Source organism: Orcinus orca, chromosome 6, assembly GCF_937001465.1.
Source record: "Orcinus orca chromosome 6, mOrcOrc1.1, whole genome shotgun sequence".
NCBI lineage: Eukaryota > Metazoa > Chordata > Mammalia > Artiodactyla > Delphinidae > Orcinus > Orcinus orca.
The window spans coordinates 19538713-19556850 of NC_064564.1; the positions used below are offsets into that span (position 1 = coordinate 19538713).

An 18138-nucleotide genomic window follows, 5' to 3' on the forward strand; every position below is an offset into this window, starting at 1 on the left:
CAATAGGAAGAAAAACGAAGAACGCGACATATGCATAAGAAAAGTCCTTATCTGTGATACTTGAGCTTCGTGGCTACGTTTGTTTTGTTGTTTTTTTTTTTTACATCTTTATTGGAGTATAATTGGTTTACAATGGTGTGTTAGTTTCTGCTTTATAACAAAATGACTCAGCTATACATATACACATGTTCCCATATCTCTTCCCTCTTGCGTCTCCCTCCCTCCCACCCTCCCTATTCCACCCCTCTAGGTGGTCACAAAGCACCGAGCTGATCTCCCTGTGCTATGCGGCTGCTTCCCACTAGCTATCTACCTTACGTTTGGTAGTGTATATATGTCCATGCCTCTCTCGCTTTGTCACAGCTTACCCTTCCCCCTCCCCATATCCTCAAGTTCATTCTCTAGTAGGTCTGTGTCTTTATTCCTGTCTTACCCCTAGGTTCTTCATGACATTTTTTTAAAATTCCATATATATGTGTTAGCATACGGTATTTGTTTTTCTCTTTCTGACTTACTTCACTCTGTATGACAGACTCTAGGTCCATCCACCTCATTACAAATAGCTCAATTTCGTTTCTTTTTATGGCTGAGTAATATTCCATTGTATATATGTGCCACATCTTCTTTATCCATTCATCCGATGATGGACACTTAGGTTGCTTCCATCTCCGGGCTATTGTAAATAGAGCTGCAATGAATATTTTGGTACATGACTCTTTTTGAATTATGGTTTTCTCAGGGTATATGCCCAGTAGTGGGATTGCTGGGTCATATGGTAGTTCTATTTGTAGTTTTTTAAGGAACCTCCATACTGTTCTCCACAGTGGCTGTACCAATTCACATTCCCACCAGCACTGCAAGAGTGTTCCCTTTTCTCCACACCCTCTCCAGCATTTATTGTTTCTAGATTTTTTGATGATGGCCATTCTGACTGGTGTGAGGTGATATCTCATTGTAGTTTTGATTTGCATTTCTCTAATGATTAATGATGTTGAGCATTCTTTCATGTGTTTGTTGGCAGTCTGTATATCTTCTTTGGAGAAATGTCTATTTAGCTCTTCTGCCCATTTTTGGATCGGGTTGTTTGTTTTTTTGTTATTGAGCTGCTTATAAATTTTGGAGATTAATCCTTTGTCAGTTGCTTCATTTGCAAATATTTTCTCCCATTCTGAGGGTTGTCTTTTGGTCTTGTATATAGTTTCCTTTGCTGTGCAAAAGCTTTGAAGTTTCATCACGTCCCATTTGTTTACTTTTGTTTTTATTTCCATTTCTCTAGGAGGTGGGTCAAAAAGGATCTTGCTGTGATTTATGTCATAGAGTGTTCTGCCTATGTTTTCCTCTAAGAGTTTGATAGTTTCTGGCCTTACATTTAGATCTTTAATCCATTTTGAGCCTACTTTTGTGTATGGTGTTAGGGAGTGATCTAATCTCATACTTTTACATGTACCTGTCCAGTTTTCCCAGCACCACTTATTGAAGAGGCTGTCCTTTCTCCACTGTACATTCCTGCCTCCTTTATCAAAGATAAGATGACCATATGTGTGTGGGTTTATCTCTGGGCTTTCTATCCTGTTCCATTGATCTATCTTTCTATTTTTGTGCCAGTACCATACTGTCTTGGTTACTGTAGCTTTGTAGTATAGTCTGAAGTCAGGAAGTCTGATTCCTCCAGCTCCGTTTTTTGTTCTCAAGATTGCTTTGGCTATTCGGGGTGTTTTGTGTTTCCATACAAATTGTGAAATTTTTTGTTCTAGTTCTGTGAAAAATGCCAGTGGTAGATTGATAGGGATTGCATTGAATCTGTAGATTGCTTTGGGTAGTAGAGTCATTTTCACAATGTTGATTCTTCCAATCCAAGAACATGGTATATCTCTCCATCTATTTGTATCATCTTTAATTTCTTTCATCAGTGTCTTATAATTTTCTGCATACAGGTCTTTTGTCTCCTTAGGTAGGTTTATTCCTAGATATTTTATTCTTTTTGTTGCAGTGGTAAACGGGAGTGTTTTCTTGATTTCACTTTCAGATATTTCATCATTAGTGTATAGGAATGCCAGAGATTTCTGTGCATTAATTTTGTATCCTGCTACTTTATCAAATTCATTGATTAGCTCTCATAGTTTTCTGGTAGCATCTTTAGGGTTCTCTATGTATAGGATCATGTCATCTGCAAACAGTGACAGCTTTACTTCTTCTTTTCCGATTTGGATTCCTTTTATTTCCTTTTCTTCTCTGATTGCTGTGGCTAAAACTTCCAAAACTATGTTGAATAAGAGTGGTGAGAGTGGGCAACCTTGTCTTGTTCCTGATCTTAGTGGAAATGCTTTCAGTTTTCCACCATTGAGGACGATGTTGGCTGCGGGTTTGTCATATATGGCCTTTATTATGTTGAGGAAAGTTCCCTGTATGTGGCTACGTTTTATACCCTCCCTTCCCTTCCCCCTTCTGGTTTTGCAAAGAGTAGGCCTGAGATTATAGACCCAGCTCTATACAAACCCTATTTTTCTCAGATGTATAAGGCTGTTACTTACAAAGGCTTCATGAATAGTCACCTTCTGTATCTTGGGAAATTCTTGTGTAAAGCCACAAAATCTTCTAGTAGATACTGTATAACTGCTATAAGGTTACGGTTTCTGTCTTAATTTAGGGTTATTCACACATTTCATCTATGGGCAACTCAGTTCTGTGGCAAGAGCTCTGTGCCAATAGCAAAAGCTTTGACATTGCTAGAGATCACAGTTTTGCAATAAATAATGCTGCTCTTTCTTTTCTACCTGTACCACCTTCCAGACTTGAGGCCAGCACTTTAGAACATTACTGAAAACAAGAAAGTGGGGGAGGGGGAATAAAAGGGGGCGTGTGAAACAGCCAAAATAGATGCCATGAAGTTTGTGTGTTCTTTTATCTTAGGGAATCCTCTTAGTGTGAGCACCGCACACTGATTATTTTACAAACAATTCCAAGAAGTTAACTTCTACAGCCATTAGCAGGAAAGAGGGTGTTGCTATAGACAGATTCTGATAAGTGTGTCATGTGGCAAGCTTTAGAAAGAGCAAAGTTGGGAAAACTGAAACTAGATACTCTGTGTTCTGTTTAAGAAGGCAGAAAAGTACGTAAAACATTCTAGAAATTTTTCTACCCCAAATCATTACAATGTAAAAATGTAAGAGAGATGAAAACTCTCAGCCAGCTGAGAAAACTCACTCCCAGAAAGTAGCTAAGTTTAACTGTAGTTAAATATTTATTGTCAGTAAATCTTAAGTCAAGTCCCTGGAGTGTCCTGGTTAATGGAACATCGGTGAGTAAAAAACAAGAGCCCTTTGCCTAGAACCCCCTGAACCAAGCTAAACGATTCCCAGAACCTTTTTCTATACTTCCAGACTTCGGGGAATTACCTAATTTTGCATTAAAACCTGCCACTCTTCCCAAACACAGTGCTATGTATTTAAGTTGGGGGGTGGGACAGGGAGGGTATATTTAAAAGTGTATATTTAAAGAATATAAGGGTATATTCTTAACTTTTTAAGAATTTTTGAACTTCCAGCAATCCTTGACGAATAACTGGTTTCTTTTTTTTTTTTTTTGAGTGGCATATTATTGTTTTACTGTTAATTTGACACATCTGAACTAAAGCATTCACAATACTTGATATACTTTGAAGAGAATCATACACTATAGTCTTAGACATAACCACAGAACAAGCAGAACAATTAAAACTACATAAGGTCTTAAAATATATCCACAGTGTGCATTATTTCAATAATCATTCATTTACGAATTAGATTACATACCATTCATTTTATTTTTCTTTCATTGTTTTATTCAAGCAGGATTCATTCAAGGAAAGGCAACTTAGTTTTTGTGTGAGCTTTATTTTTTGCACTACATTCGTTAATATAAAAGTTATGAATTAAACGTTTTCTTATCTCCTGCATCCAGGAGTAAATCCAGGAAATTCTCAGGTGGTAATCCAAAACAACAGGTCCTATTCTTAAAAAGAGTCAAAGTGAAAAGGGATCAAATAGCCAGTCTGTGTGTGGTCTTAAAGAACATCTAATAGAATTTCAGGATTTCTAATAGTGACAGTATTGCATTTCTACGAGATTAGTCAGAATTTAAAACAACATTGCGTACAAAATTATTCTTGAAGCTCTAAATGCCTTTTAAATGACTAAAATGAAAATTTTAAGTTGTTGCCTCACAGTACCAAACTTTTAAATCAAAACTAGTTAAAGTTCAGTGCTATTGTGACTTCTCATTTACAAGGTAACTAGTGGGTAAATTAACAAATGGCATAAAAATTAAGACTTACATCATTTTTTTTAAAGGAGAAAATGTATGATAACCAGGGAATACAGAAAATTCAATGTATTTTACAATAAAATAACCTTTAAATCTCTATCCCTGTACAACAGGGTTTAGGTCATCTTTAGTGAACTTGCATGTTTTCACACAGTTTATTCTGAGCACTTGAATTGTTTTAGATATACAGCTTTTTATTGAAAGAATATTACATTTGTATACCAGGATAAGATTTAGTATATTGAGATGTTTTAAAAATATTTATAGGGCTTCCCTGGTGGCGCAGTGGTCGAGAGTCCGCCTGCCGATGCAGGGGACACGGGTTCATGCCCCGGTCCGGGAGGATCCCACATGCCGTGGAGCGGCTGGGCCCATGAGCCATGGCCGCTGAGCCTGCACATCTGGAGCCTGTGCTCCGCAACAGGAGAGGCCACAACAGTGAGAGGCCCGCGTACCACCAAAAAAAAAAAAAAAAAAAAATTTATAAATTTGTTTCTGATATGCAAAAGCATTTGGCAATACTTTCATAGCATTTGATCTTATAGAATTAAAATTTCATACAGTACTCATCTTGATGTTTAAAAAAAAAGTCACAGAAAAAATATAAATTACACAGCCTGACTGCGTGATACTGTTATTTGCAGTTTCTAGTTTGGTAATTAAAACCTTCATTAAGTCTGTTAACAAATCATTACCTGTACATTTATGAAGGCAACTGACTGATTTGCAAACAAAACCTTCAGGTTTTATGTTATTTACCAAAGAGTGCAGTTCAGCAAGAAAGAAACCCCAGTATGCAAATCTTCAGAATATTTTACAAATTTACCAGTTCCTGTGACACAAACTGTTTCAATCTTTCAAGATACTGTCCATAAAGTTCCACATCATTGTGACCTGCCCCTTCAACCCACAGAGGCTCCACAGGTCTTTGGCGACGCTCAAACAATGCGAGGTCATGTGAAAAGTCAATGACTTCATCTCCAGTCCCATGAATTATTAATACTGGAGAGGTAATCTTAGAGATTTTGTCGATGTTTGGGAATGCATCAAAACAGTAGGTCTTCTTGGTTTCAGGAAAAGCGACTGACATTCCTGAGGTCAAAGGAGAATGAAGAATAACAGCAGAGCTCTCATACCAAGCAGCAAGATCCACAGATGGTACTGTCCCTATACTTTGGCCATATATATATATGGCCATATATAATCACATATATATATATATATATATATATGGCCTTATATAATCATATTTTCAGGGCGAATGCCATATCTTGTCCTAAGAGCAAGCCAAGAAGCTTCTATGTCTGCATAGAGGTTCTTCTCTGTTGGTTTCCCAGAACTTGCACCATATCCAGAATAATCATATGAGAATATATTACAATTAATCCGTGATCCCAGTCCTACGTAAAAGCCACTCATCTGACCAAGATCAACAGCATTTCCGTGTGAAAAGAGTGAAGTGTATTTGGCATTGGGTGAGCAACGCACAAACATGCAGGCAATTCTGTTGCCTTTACTGGTTCTAGTCGTGAAACACTCAATAGCATCTTTTTCTCTAGAAGAATATTGCCAGTCTGCTCGTTCTGATAGGCGTAACGTCCAGCGGCTTCCACTTTCATCACACATCAGCGCGTAAGTTGGGTCAGGTGGCAAAAATGCTAATTTTGAAGCAATTTTCCCTGGACAAGGTGGACAGCAGCAGAGGCAACATAGCTCACTAAATGAAAGATTATTCATCTTCTCTCCCCTTCACCGAACCAACAGAGAATCTTCTCAAAAACCCAGACGCTATCGGGAGTGGCTTCTCCCAATAATTGGTTTCTTATTACAAATGTGATGGGCAAACATTGTGGACATTTTAGGAAACACAGATAAGAAAAAAGAACAAGGTAAAATTTATAATTTCATTCCAAGAGTTATCACTGTGAACATACATCCTTCTAATCTTTTATCTTTTAAATTATTTTAATTGAACAAGAACTACATAAATGCATGCACCTTTTAAACAAAATTAGAGCATCATATATAAAACTAAATTTCTCATTGACCACCTCTCAAAAATCCCTGACCTTTCCTTCCGTCCAAGTGACCAACCACTCTTGGGAGTTTGGTGTGCTTCCTTCCAGAATCTTATAATCGTACAATATGTTGATGTATTTGTGTGTTGCATTTACATAAAAGGCATCATACTATAAGTATGAGTTTGCGATTTACCAGTGTTTTGGAAATCTAATCGTGTTAATATATTGATCAAGTGAATTTGTTTTAACTGCTGAATAGTATTCCATTGTATGGCTATACCGTATTTTACTTATTATCCTCTCCTTTCAGTGGATACTTAGGATTGTTAACAATTTTTCTCTAACTCCAACAATGTTGCAGTAAATGTCTTATGTGTCTTTTCCATATTTCAAGATTCTAAATTCCTACAAGAAGGAATTGTGGATCCAAGGTTATGCCCACGTTGCCTCTCAAGGGGCTGCATCATCTTGGAGTATGAAAATGGAATCGAGAAGTTCCCACTTCCCAGCAGTCTCAGTGACCCTTCACCTACCAGACATTTCCAAGTGGTCAGTACATTAGGTGTAAAACAGCATCTCTTCAACTTTTTCATTAGTAGTTGCCTGATAAAAACTGTGTTTGAGCGTCTTCTTACATGTTTTTCCTCTTTTATGAATTGCCTATTCATATCCTTTGCTCATTTTTCTAAAGGGTGCTTGTTTTTTTTTCCCCACATATATCTGTTATATTCATTCTTTTTTACATAAGTTGCAAATTTTTCTCCCAGTCTTCAGCTTGTCTTTCATGTTGTTTGGGGTGTCTTTTTAAAAAAATTTTGGTATTTTTTTTAAAAACTTTTATTGAAATATAGTTGATTTACAATGTTGTGTTAGTTTCAGACGTACAGCAAAATGATTCAATTATACATATATTTTTTTTTCCAGATTCTTTTCTGTTATAGGTTATTACAAGATATTGAATATAGTTCCCTGCACTGTACAGTAGGCCCTTGTTGGTTATCTATTTTATATACATTAGCATGTACATTTTAATCCCAAACTCCTACTTTATCCCTTCCCCTGCCTTTCCTCTTTGGTAACCATAAGTTTATTTTCTATGTTAGGGTATTTTTTATTATATAGTTCCTTTTTTTACAACTTAGATGATATTTATTCAGTAATTTAATTTAAATTGTTCGGTCTTTTACTATATGAGTTTTGCTTTCCATGACTTATTTAGGGTTCCCCTTTCCATGGGATCATAATGATATTTCCTATACTTTTTTCCCTAATACTTTAAAATTTGTATTCTGAGGGTTCAGGTTTTTAATTCATCTAAATTATAATTTTGTGTATCATGTAAGTTAGAGATTTGCTTTTATTTATTTTGTCTACATATAGCCAATTCTCTCAATACAATTTATTAAGTAGTCCATTTTTGCCTGCTGAATTGAAATGCTGTCTATATCATATAGACCTAGTTCTATTCTAGTCTTACAACAAATGACACTTATTTACTTGCTCTGCAGTGTGTGTGTGTGTGTGTGTGTGTGTGTGCGCGCGCGCGCGCGCGCGCGCGCGCACATTTACAACCTGCTTTTGTTTTATAATCTGCTGTTTTTACTGAAAAACTGCAGCAGGAGAGTAGATACATTCTGAGTCACGTGATGGAATATAGCAATTAAAAGAAACTAAAGTTATGCGTATCAATATGGATAAATTTCCCAAATGTAATGTTGAGTAAGAAAAACAATCTGTATAAAAATTTCACGGAGAATACCATTTACATAAATGGTATTTACATAAAGCTTAAAAATATGTAAAACAGGGTTTCCCTGGTGGCTCAGTGGTTGAGAGTCCGCCTGCCGATGCAGGGGACGCGGGTTCGTGCCCCAGTCCGGGAAGATTCCACATGCCGCGGAGCGGCTGGGCCCGTGAGCCATGGCCGCTGAGCCTGCGCGTCCGGAGCCTGTGCTCCACAACGGGAGAGACCACGACAGTGAGGGGCCCGCGTACCGCTAAAAAAAAAAAAATGTAAAACAATATTTAACGTAGTTTAGGAAAACATACATAATACAAGCTAAAAGGAAGTCCATGCAAACAATAAAAACCAGATTCAGGATTAAAGGTGGATTTACCATGAAGCCTATGAAGCTTAAGTTCAGGCCTCTCACTGAGACAGAACCCTTTCAAGGTCCTGTACTTGAATTTGATTTCATAATTGTGTACTTGTTTTCTTAAAGAGGTTCTCCTCTCCCAAACTGTATTAGCCTCAGGCCTATCCCTAAAGGAGGATATAGAAGGGGATGGGAAGGAAGGGGGAAGCGGGGGAGAAGAGGAAAGGGCTGAAGAGGGGAGGGGTGAGGAGGGAAGGGGAAGAGAGGGGAAAACAAAGAGTCTCTCCTAAAAGATGCTGGCTCCCCAGTGCCTGCTCCGGCATCACTGTCCAGCTCTTGGGCACTTGTGCCTGAAGGCATGTTTACTATAAGCCAGAGGGTGAGACAGCTCTTGGATTTGACTTGATTAACCGTCCAGGGCCTTGCACAGCTCCAGGCTTGGAGGACATGGAACAGAAGCCACCTGACAGGGAGGAGTTCCCAAGAGGGCTGCCAGCTGCTCCACTTCACCCTTAGTCCATTCTTCCACCCCTGGTGCACAATGTAACACCAACACAGAGCTTGCAAAACACAGTGTGTGGCCAGAAATTCTCCAGGCCAGAGGCTGAGTGCTTTGCGGTTGTATCCAGGAGGATGGTTTGAGACCCAAGGCCCCCTGCAGCCACAATTCTGCTCCAGTCCTTTAAGCTTCCAGACTAAATCTCACTTCTTTTACTCAAAGTTTACACCATTTTTTAAAAAACAAACCAACTTGAACAAAATAAATAAATGACAGTTATTTCAACAACAGCAACAGAAATATACAGAAACATACACTATGAACATCTTTCCATGTTCTTTTACAGCACTTTTTAAAAATTTTATTGAAGTATAGTTAATTTACAATGTTGTATTAATTTCTGCTCTACAGCAAAGTGATTCAGTTATACATATATATATATACATTCTTTTTCATATTATTTCCCATTATGACTTATCATAGTATATTGAATATAGTTCCCCGTGCTATACAATAGGACCTTGTTGTTTATCCATCCTATATATAATAGTTTGCATCTGCTAATCCCAAACTCCCACTCCATCCCTCCCCCAGCCGCCTCCCCCTTGACCACCACAAGTTTGTTGTCTACGTCTGTGTGTTTCTGTTTAATAGATAAATTCATTTGTGTTGTATTTTAGATTCTGCAGATAACTGATATATGATATTTGTCTTTCTCTTTCTGACTTACTTCACTTAGTATTATAATCTCTAGGTCCATCCATGTTGCTGCGAATGGCATTATTTCATTCTTTTTTACGGCTGAGTAGTATTCCTTTGTGTATATATATATATATATATATATATATATATATATATATATATATACCACATCTTCTTTATCCATTCATCTGTCGTTGGACATTTAGGCTGTTTCCATATCTTGGCTATTGTGAATAGTGCCGCTATGAACATAAGGGTGCATGTAACTTTTTGAATTATAGTTTTGTCAGGATACATGCCCAGGACTGGGATTGCTGGATCATAGGGCAACTCTAGTTTCAGTTTTTTGAGGAACCTCCATACCATTCTCCATAGTGGCTGCACCAATTTACATTCCCACCAACAGTGTAGGAGGGTTCCCTTTTCTCCACACCCTCTCCAGCACTTATTGTCTTCTACAACATTTTTAATGGCTACATAGGACATATCAACATTGATTAAATGGTCACTATTGGACCATTGGACATTTAGATTGGTTCTAGTTTCTGCTCAATGCAAACATTCCTACAGCTGACCCTTAGCATACAGCCCTAGTGATTTCTTTAGAAAAAAATTCTTCTAAGTGGACTTCCTTTGTCAAAGAGGACTGAATATTTTCAAGGTTTCTGAGATATATTGCCAAGTATGCTGCCCAAAAGGTTGCATCAATTCACACACATCAGTATATGAGAATGTCTTGTTTCCCAAACTGAAGTCAATGCTAAATGTTTACATTAAACAAAAGTATGTTGTCCAATGGATAGACAAAAAAAAAAAAATAGCATCTCATAGCTTTAATTTGCCATCAGTTCAAGATTCAATTGCCACATGTTCATTGGACACTTGTGTTTCTTCTGAGTTAATTTATATTCTCATGCTTTGCTCTGTCCTCCATTGAGACAATGCTCCTAATCTTATTGATTAGTAAGAGCTTTTTATATATTATGACATTAACTTTTTTTCATGTATGTTGTTAATACTTTCCTTTTTGTTTTGCTGTTTGCCTATATGGTTTATTGTGGTTTTGAGGCACAGACATTTTAAAATTAAATGTATCAATATTTTTTATTTCAGGTACTTTCTTAGGTGTTTTTTTGTTTTTAAGAGTCTTTTCCCCAAAGAATATATAAATGTTCACCTATACTTTTCCCCAGTACTTCCATGGTTTTATTATTTTTTTATTATTTTTTTATTGAAGTATAGTTGATTTACAATGTTTCAGGTGTCTTCCATGGTTTTATTTATGAAATTTGGGGTGACCCTCTTCTTTTCCAAAGAGTTAATCATTTCATGAAAGTCACCTTTTTTCTTACAGATTTTAAATGGGACTTTCATTATATATTGATTTGAGTCTCTTTCTGAACTTTTCAGTTTTAATCGATGAGTGTCATTTTCCCAGCATTATGTCAATTATTGTAATTATGGTGTATGCAATTCTAGTTTTATGGAAAGTCCTTATTATTTCTTTCTTTTCTTTTTCTTTTTTTTTTTTTCAAGATTAGTTTGGTTGTACTTGCATGTGTATTCCTCCGGAATCCTTCTGGCAATTCTACTTTCTTTTCCTTTACTTGTAATATTATGAGCACTAATGATTTTTCGTAAACACAAACGTGGTCTTGACCAAAAGATGTGGTTGGAGAAGAGAGAAAAAGTACAAAGAAACACTCACCAGGCTAGGTAAGATATTATAGATTTTTTACTCTAATCATTTCCAAATAACCAGACCTTAAATTCCTCCAATATGATCCAAAGACCTACCACCCATGGAATAAATGAAAATCTTCTGTGTAAAAGGAGAGATAGAGAGAATATAAGGACATATAGGTAGAAGTCAAAGAAAGAAAACAGGATCTGAAATTAAGAGGAACACAAACACACATGAAATCAAAATGCTGAAAGGAGCCTACAAAAATGACCCATGGTTTTCATTTTTTTACTTTCATTCATTCTTCATTTCTATAAACAAAACTCTAAATGTTTTTAAGAAGCCACTGAAATTTTGTAGTCTATCCCCTAATCTAATTTATGATGTATAGGACCTACATTTCAGAGAGTTATAAAATAACAGAATCTTTCCTGCCCAATGCAGGAGTCCCCCTGTAGCACTTCTCCTAGGAGTGGCTGTCCAGCCACTGCTTGGCTACTGTCTGACTAGGCCTTGACTCACTACCTCCCTGAGCCCTTCCCATGTTTAAATAGCCTAATTATTAGAAGGCTCTGGCTGCTATAAAGTCAAAATCTGTCTCCCAGCATATCCCTCCCCCACCCTTTGCCCTGGTTCTGCTTTTTTGTGCCAACATTGGCCTTCACTGCTTTGGAGCTGGTTCTCCTGTCCCCTTCAGTTTTATCTTCCACAGACTTGTCATTCCTGAACAGTCCTTTTGGGACATAGTTCTTGATCTCTCCTCTGGAAGTATTATAAAATAGCCAACATTTCTCTTAAAGGTGAAATGCAGAAGTTAACATAATTCTCCAGGTTGCATCTGACCAGTGCAGTAAGTTGGGAGAACCTCATTCCTTACTTGGCATTTTTTTAAAATGAATGCACCTCAGGTTACATTCAGGTTTGAGATAACAGACTCAAGCTACAGCTATTTGGCCTTGTCATCAGGAAATAGTTTTGGTCCTTTTCACGTAAGCAAGAGAACAGATCTCACCGGTAAAAATGAACTCCTAGGGCTTCCCTGGTGGCGCAGTGGTTGAGAGTCCGCCTGCCGATGCAGGGGACATGGGTTCGTGCCCCGGTCCGGGAAGATCCCACATGCCGCGGAGCAGCTGGACCCGTGAGCCATGGCCACTGAGCCTGCACGTCCGGAGCCGGTGCTCCTCAACGGGAGAGGCCACAACAGTGAGAGGCCCGCGTACTGCAAAAAAAAAAAAAAAAAACTCCTAGCAGACTGGTGAAATTTGGGAGGAGTCTTTAAAGCCAAGAATAAGGGGGGAAAAAGGCCGTTCCATGTAAAAACTGGAAGAATCCAGGTAGTGGAATTATGGGTGCCACGAAAACTTCTGTGCCCAGGAAAAGTGAGTGCCTGCCCATCAGTGAAGAAACCCCAGGCTGCATCACTTTGGGAGGTGCCTTGTTCCAGGCATAGGTCTCTGCCCCGGTAGACAGCTTTTGAGAAATTGAGCTTTTGCCGCCTTTCAGTCTTGCTTCTTAGGATTGGCTGGGAGCAGTGACAGCTTAAATTTCTGTCTTGTCTATTCCAACGTGTGTGCCCGTCTGTGAAAGATGGAAATTAACTCAGGACCGCAGGACCCCAATTACTCTGAGCCTAGTACCCTTGGGCTCTGCCTCCAACGGGCCCTCCTGGCAGCTCCTCTAATCCACAGAGAGCCTGACTCCTGGCATGCCCTCCTCCCGGCTCACCTTTCCCTTTCCCTCCCCTACGGAGCAGTGCTGTCAGCACCCCAGGCCAACTGCGCAGGCGTGGGCAGGAGGCTGCGGTGACCCAGCTCTTGAGCTGTGGTCATATGCCACAACAGCGGGGGGCAGATCAGGAAAACTGGGGGCCTCACTAGCCGCGTCTGATCAGCCCTCTCCTGCTGCCTCCAGACCGGAAAATTCAGGCATATTCACAGATCGGCCCTGCTTGAAATCCACGAGGAGGCCTAATTACAGAGCTCCGGATCTCAGTTTTCTGTTTTGCCCTAAATCCTGGCGTAGTCCATAGTGAGTTAATTCGGAAACTAAACACTCTCTTTCAAGGGAGGGAGAAGGCAGGACGAGGGAGTGGGGGAGGGTGGAACCTCATTGAGCTTTCATTGGTAGAAGATGAGCATGTGATCCTAAGAGACCTAGGATCTTCCGGAGCACACAGATGTTTCTTCCACTAGTTCATTGTCCGTAGGCCCGGCCCACCTCACCTTCTGGGGGGCTTTGTTCTGTATTAATCTATCTCTTATAATGTAAACTCCATTTTGGAGTAGATTACGTACATACCATACACTGCTAGCCCTCCTGGCAAATTAAGTCACTGAAAAAATACACAGCAGCCAGATTTGTCAGAAAGTTTGCCACCATATAAGGATAAGAGATGGTGTTGAAAGAGAGGTGCTTTCTTGCTTTGGTTCAGCCAGCTGAAAAGTTAAATCTCCCTTTGCAAAATGTAGAGTCCTGAGCCCTTGTACAGTCCTGAGTCCTAGGGCACTCAGCTGGGAAGGATGGGAGTGAGGAAAAAGAGAGCTCTCCAGGCTCCGGGCTCAGCTGTCCCTCCCTCAGGAACTCTAAGCCCTGCGCAGGGGGACACAACCCACACCCTCCTCCCTTACCCCCTTAGCTTCTGCTAAGGTTTGAGACATTTGCTGAATGCTTCCCTTGTGTGGTTAACATTTCCTTTGTGTATATTTTCTCCCTAACTCAGCCATATCCCTCACAGCTCATCCCTGTGCTCAAGATGAAGATATAGTTCTTGAATGAATGAACAAACCTCTAACTCTCATGCCATACATTCTCAGTGAAGAGCTGGACCCTTTGGGGATGTTTCTGCAAACTGATCAATACCGGGGGAAAGAAAGAAAGAAAGCGAGAAAGAAAGAAAGAAAGACTTTACGCTGTGGGTTGGAATATCCCCTCAAATATCATTCATGAACTATCTAATGACTTGAGATGTTTTTAAAATGTTTTAGCATGGCAAATTTCCGGCAAATACAAGAGAAGAGAGAGCCCCCATAGACCCACCAGTCAGTCAGACCACTCAGCTTCAACAAATTCAACTCACAGCTGATTTTGCATTACTTACACTCCATCTGTTCATTATGCACCCCCCCCACCCTGCCCCCAACCAGCGTTATTTCGAAGCAAACAAAACACATCACGTCATTTTATTCCTATATATAGAGTGTCCCTTAAAAGATAACATCTCGTTTTGAATAATCACTTCTGTGCTGTTATCCAAGTGCTCTGATCTTTGAGGCAGAGCCTGAAGGCTGATGAGCTCCCTTAAGGTATGCTGGGTCAGGTGCCTATTACCATCACGTGGGACTCCATGGGTGCACTAAAATCATGGTTCATACCTACCCTACCACTACCCCCCCATTTCCCAGTTGCCCACACTCAGGGGGACTGGCTTCTTAAGAGAGGGTTACATGCAGAGACTTGGAAGCCAGACTGGCTTAGAATCCCAGCTCCACCACTTCCTAGTTCTGTGACCTTGGGCAAGACACTCAACCTCTCTGTGCCTCAATTTCCTCATCTAAAAGCCAAGTTAATTAAGCTCATACAACTCAACAACAAAGAAACAAACAACCCAATTGAAAAATGGGCAGAAGGCCTAAATAGACATTTCTCCAAAGACATACAGAGGGCCAACAGGCACATGAAAAGATACTCAACATCTCTAATTATTAGAGATTTTGATTTTGAAAATTAAAACTATAATGAGGGACCACCCCACACTGGTCAGAATGGCCATCATGAAAAAATACGAATAACAAATGCTAGGGAGAGTGTGGAGAAAAAGGAATCTTCCTACATTGTTGGTGGGAATGTAAATTTATGCAGCCACCGTGGAGAACAGTATGGAGTTTCCACAAAAACCTAAAAATAGAGTTGCCCTATGATCCAACAACCCCACTCCTGGGCATATATCCAGACAAAACTATAATTCAAAAAGATACATGAACCTCTATGTTCATAGCAGCACTGTTCACAATAGCCAAGATGTGGAAACAGCCTAAATGTCCATCAGCAGATGAATGGATAAAGAAGATGTGGCACATATATACAATGGAATATTACTTAGCCATAAAAAGAATGAAATAATGCCATCGTACTAAGTAAAGTAAGTCAGAAAGAGAAAGACAACTATCATATGATATCACTTATATGTGGAATCTAAAATATGACACGAATGAACTTATCTGTGAAACAGAAACAGACTCACAGACATAGAGATCAGACTTGTGGTTGCCAAGGGGGGGTGGGGTGGGGGAGGGATGGAGTAGGAGTTTGGGATTAGCAGATGCAAACTATTATATATAGGATGGATAAACAACAAGGTCCTATTGTATAGCACAGGGAACTATATTCAATAGTTGTTTATCCTGTGATAAACCAGAATGGAAAAGAATATATCTATATATATCTGAATCGCTTTGCTGTACAACAGAAATTAACACAGCCTTGTAAATCAACTATACTTCAGTAAAATAAATTAAAAAATTAAATGTAGGTCAATTAATAGTACTCACCTCATAGGGTTGTTTTAAGAATTAAGCACGTTAAAAATAATGTGAAGCTCTTGGAACAGTACCTGGCACACGGGAAGTACCATGTTAAGTGTCTGATTTTATGATTATTCTTTGCTTAATACATGCACCGTTTCCACCAACACCACCTACTCCCTGAATTAACTGACAAACAATAACCCTTCACAGATGTGCAGCAATGTACATATTTCTCAAAGTAATTTCAGACATGTTATCAGGCACGATCTCCCCATAATCTATGAGGGTGCCAGGCCTAGGGTATTCAGAGGTGTTAATACAGAACTGGGGGAAACATTTAGCTACAATTAGCCCAGTTATTGATGGGGAAAAATTGGAACCAAACCAAAGGACTAACAATAGAGATTGGTTAAATAAAATAGAGCACATCTGTATGTTCTGTCATCATAAATGAGGCAAAAGAACATATAATAATATAAAAATTATTCACGCTGAGTTAAGGGAAAAAGGAAAAGTTGCCCAAAAGTATGGAAAGTGTGAATACTGTGCGTTATTTTTCCTTTTGGTATATCATGCTTATTAAAAAGACCAGAAAGACAACATCAAAACATTACTGTTTGTTATTTCTCAAGGGAGCAGCAAAAAGTCATTTTCCTTCTTTGTGTTTGAATTTTCTGAATGTTCCATAATGAACATGTATGACTTGTTCATTATGGAAAGGTTGTTGTTTAAAAACAGGGTCCATCATTGCATAGGCAGGGTGATTCAGTTATATGAAAAAGATAGATGAAAACAGCAAGATATTAATGGCAGAATTGTGGGTGATTTTTTTCTTTAAATATTTCAGGTTCTTCCAATTTTTCTGCTCTGAGAGCAGTAAGTTGTTTTGGAGAAGATGGTTCAGATGGGGAAACTGAGGCACGGGAGGCAGACGGGAAGGGTCTTGAGCTCCACGTCCACCTCCGCCTGCCCTGCCCAAACCAGAGCAGGTGTGCTCAGTTCTCCCCAGCGATGCCTACTTTTGGGTTCATTCCTGACCCCTGACTTAGAGCTCGAGGATGTAAATGACTGTCGCCTAATAACAGGGTGCAGCCTCGGGGTCTTTCCTCTCTTCTTGACCAAACAGCAGCAAGAAGAAACCACAGGAGGAGAGAAGAAATGGGCTGTAGGGCCCTGCGTGTGTTGGGGTGATGTGGGGGAGGCTTGGCACTCCAGAGGCGTCATCTCCACCACCTGCAGGGGCGGGGAGCCAGCCCTCAGCTGGGCCGCTGCAGATTCCAAGCCGCAGCCATCTCCCGGTGGGCAGCTGCCAGCTGTGAGGGAGGAGCGAGCCCTGCAGGCAGATGTGTCAACCAGAGATAGCAGTCCACCCAGCCCGGGTATCTGGGGCCTCCCTGGTCTACTTCCCCAACAAGGGTGCCTGGAACAAAATAAACAAGAAACAAACAAAAACAAATAGACCCAGGGAACAAAAAAAAGAAAAGGGAGAATGAGAGAGAAGCACTTTCTAGATAGAGCACTTGGAGCTGATGATAGCACAGGTGACAGGCAGTAGCGGGGTGGTGTGGCCCAATGGGCAAAGCTGTGGGTTAGAGCCACAGACCAAGAGTCCCCCACTGCCTGCGACTATATGATCTAAGGCATGTGCCCTTCCCGGGGCAGTGCCCCTTCTACAAGAGGCAAATGTCACCAAAGGGGTAAGAAGGTGTCCTTGCTTCTGGAAGGGGCGTCACTGCTGCACGTCTGCCCCAGTACTCACGGGAAGGGGCAGGTGTTTCGGTCTTCCCACCTGTGTTCATACCTGATTGTCAGGGCAGATTGCTGTCACTGTCAGACTCACTGCTTCCAGGTCTGCAAGGGAGGAAATAGCCCCCAGCTTGGCGATGCCACACAGGGAGGCTCAGGCTGGGTGGGCAGACCTGTCCTGGTCCTATGTGTGATGAGAGAGCCAGGCCTGGGCTGTCTTCCGTGCAGTCAGCTCTGAGACACTCAGTAGCCACGTCCTCCCTCCAGCAGCCCACACTGACAGGTGGACCTTCGCATATCTGTCCATTGGCCTCAGAGTAAAGTGGGCTTGGGGGATTTTTCCCCAGGTGGAATGGAAGAAAAATGTATCAGTGGCCTGTTGCCATTAAAACTCTACATATGGTCCTGGCAGCTTTAGAGAGACCCCCTGGCTGTTTGAAGGTGGTTACTTACCTGTTTTAGACAAGAAAGGTTTCTAGCAGTGATTTCAACACAAGAATATGGAAGGAAAGCAACTCTACCTATGGTCCTGGCAGCTTTAGAGAGACCCTCTGGCTGTTTGAAG

General features: G+C 40.2%; 1 protein-coding gene across 9 annotated transcripts in view; it reads right to left on the minus strand.

Annotated features, from left to right (window-relative positions):
* Positions 1–5428: 5428 nt before the first annotated feature.
* The window catches only part of LOC117201633 (alpha/beta hydrolase domain-containing protein 17B-like), a 48500-nt gene continuing 35790 nt past the window's right edge, over positions 5429–18138 (minus strand). For 6 of the 9 annotated variants that reach the window (XR_007478208.1, XR_004483689.2, XR_004483684.2 and 3 more), the window contains one exon: positions 16264–18026. Coding sequence is in view for 1 of the 9 variants with exons in the window: in XM_049711684.1 (XP_049567641.1) it covers positions 5539–6039 (501 nt within the window). In the remaining 8 variants the exon portion in view is untranslated. Of the gene's footprint in view, positions 8321–12316; positions 12524–16263; positions 18027–18138 lie in introns of those variants that run through there. The other 3 variants (XM_049711684.1, XR_007478209.1, XR_007478210.1) reach the window with 3 other exon arrangements.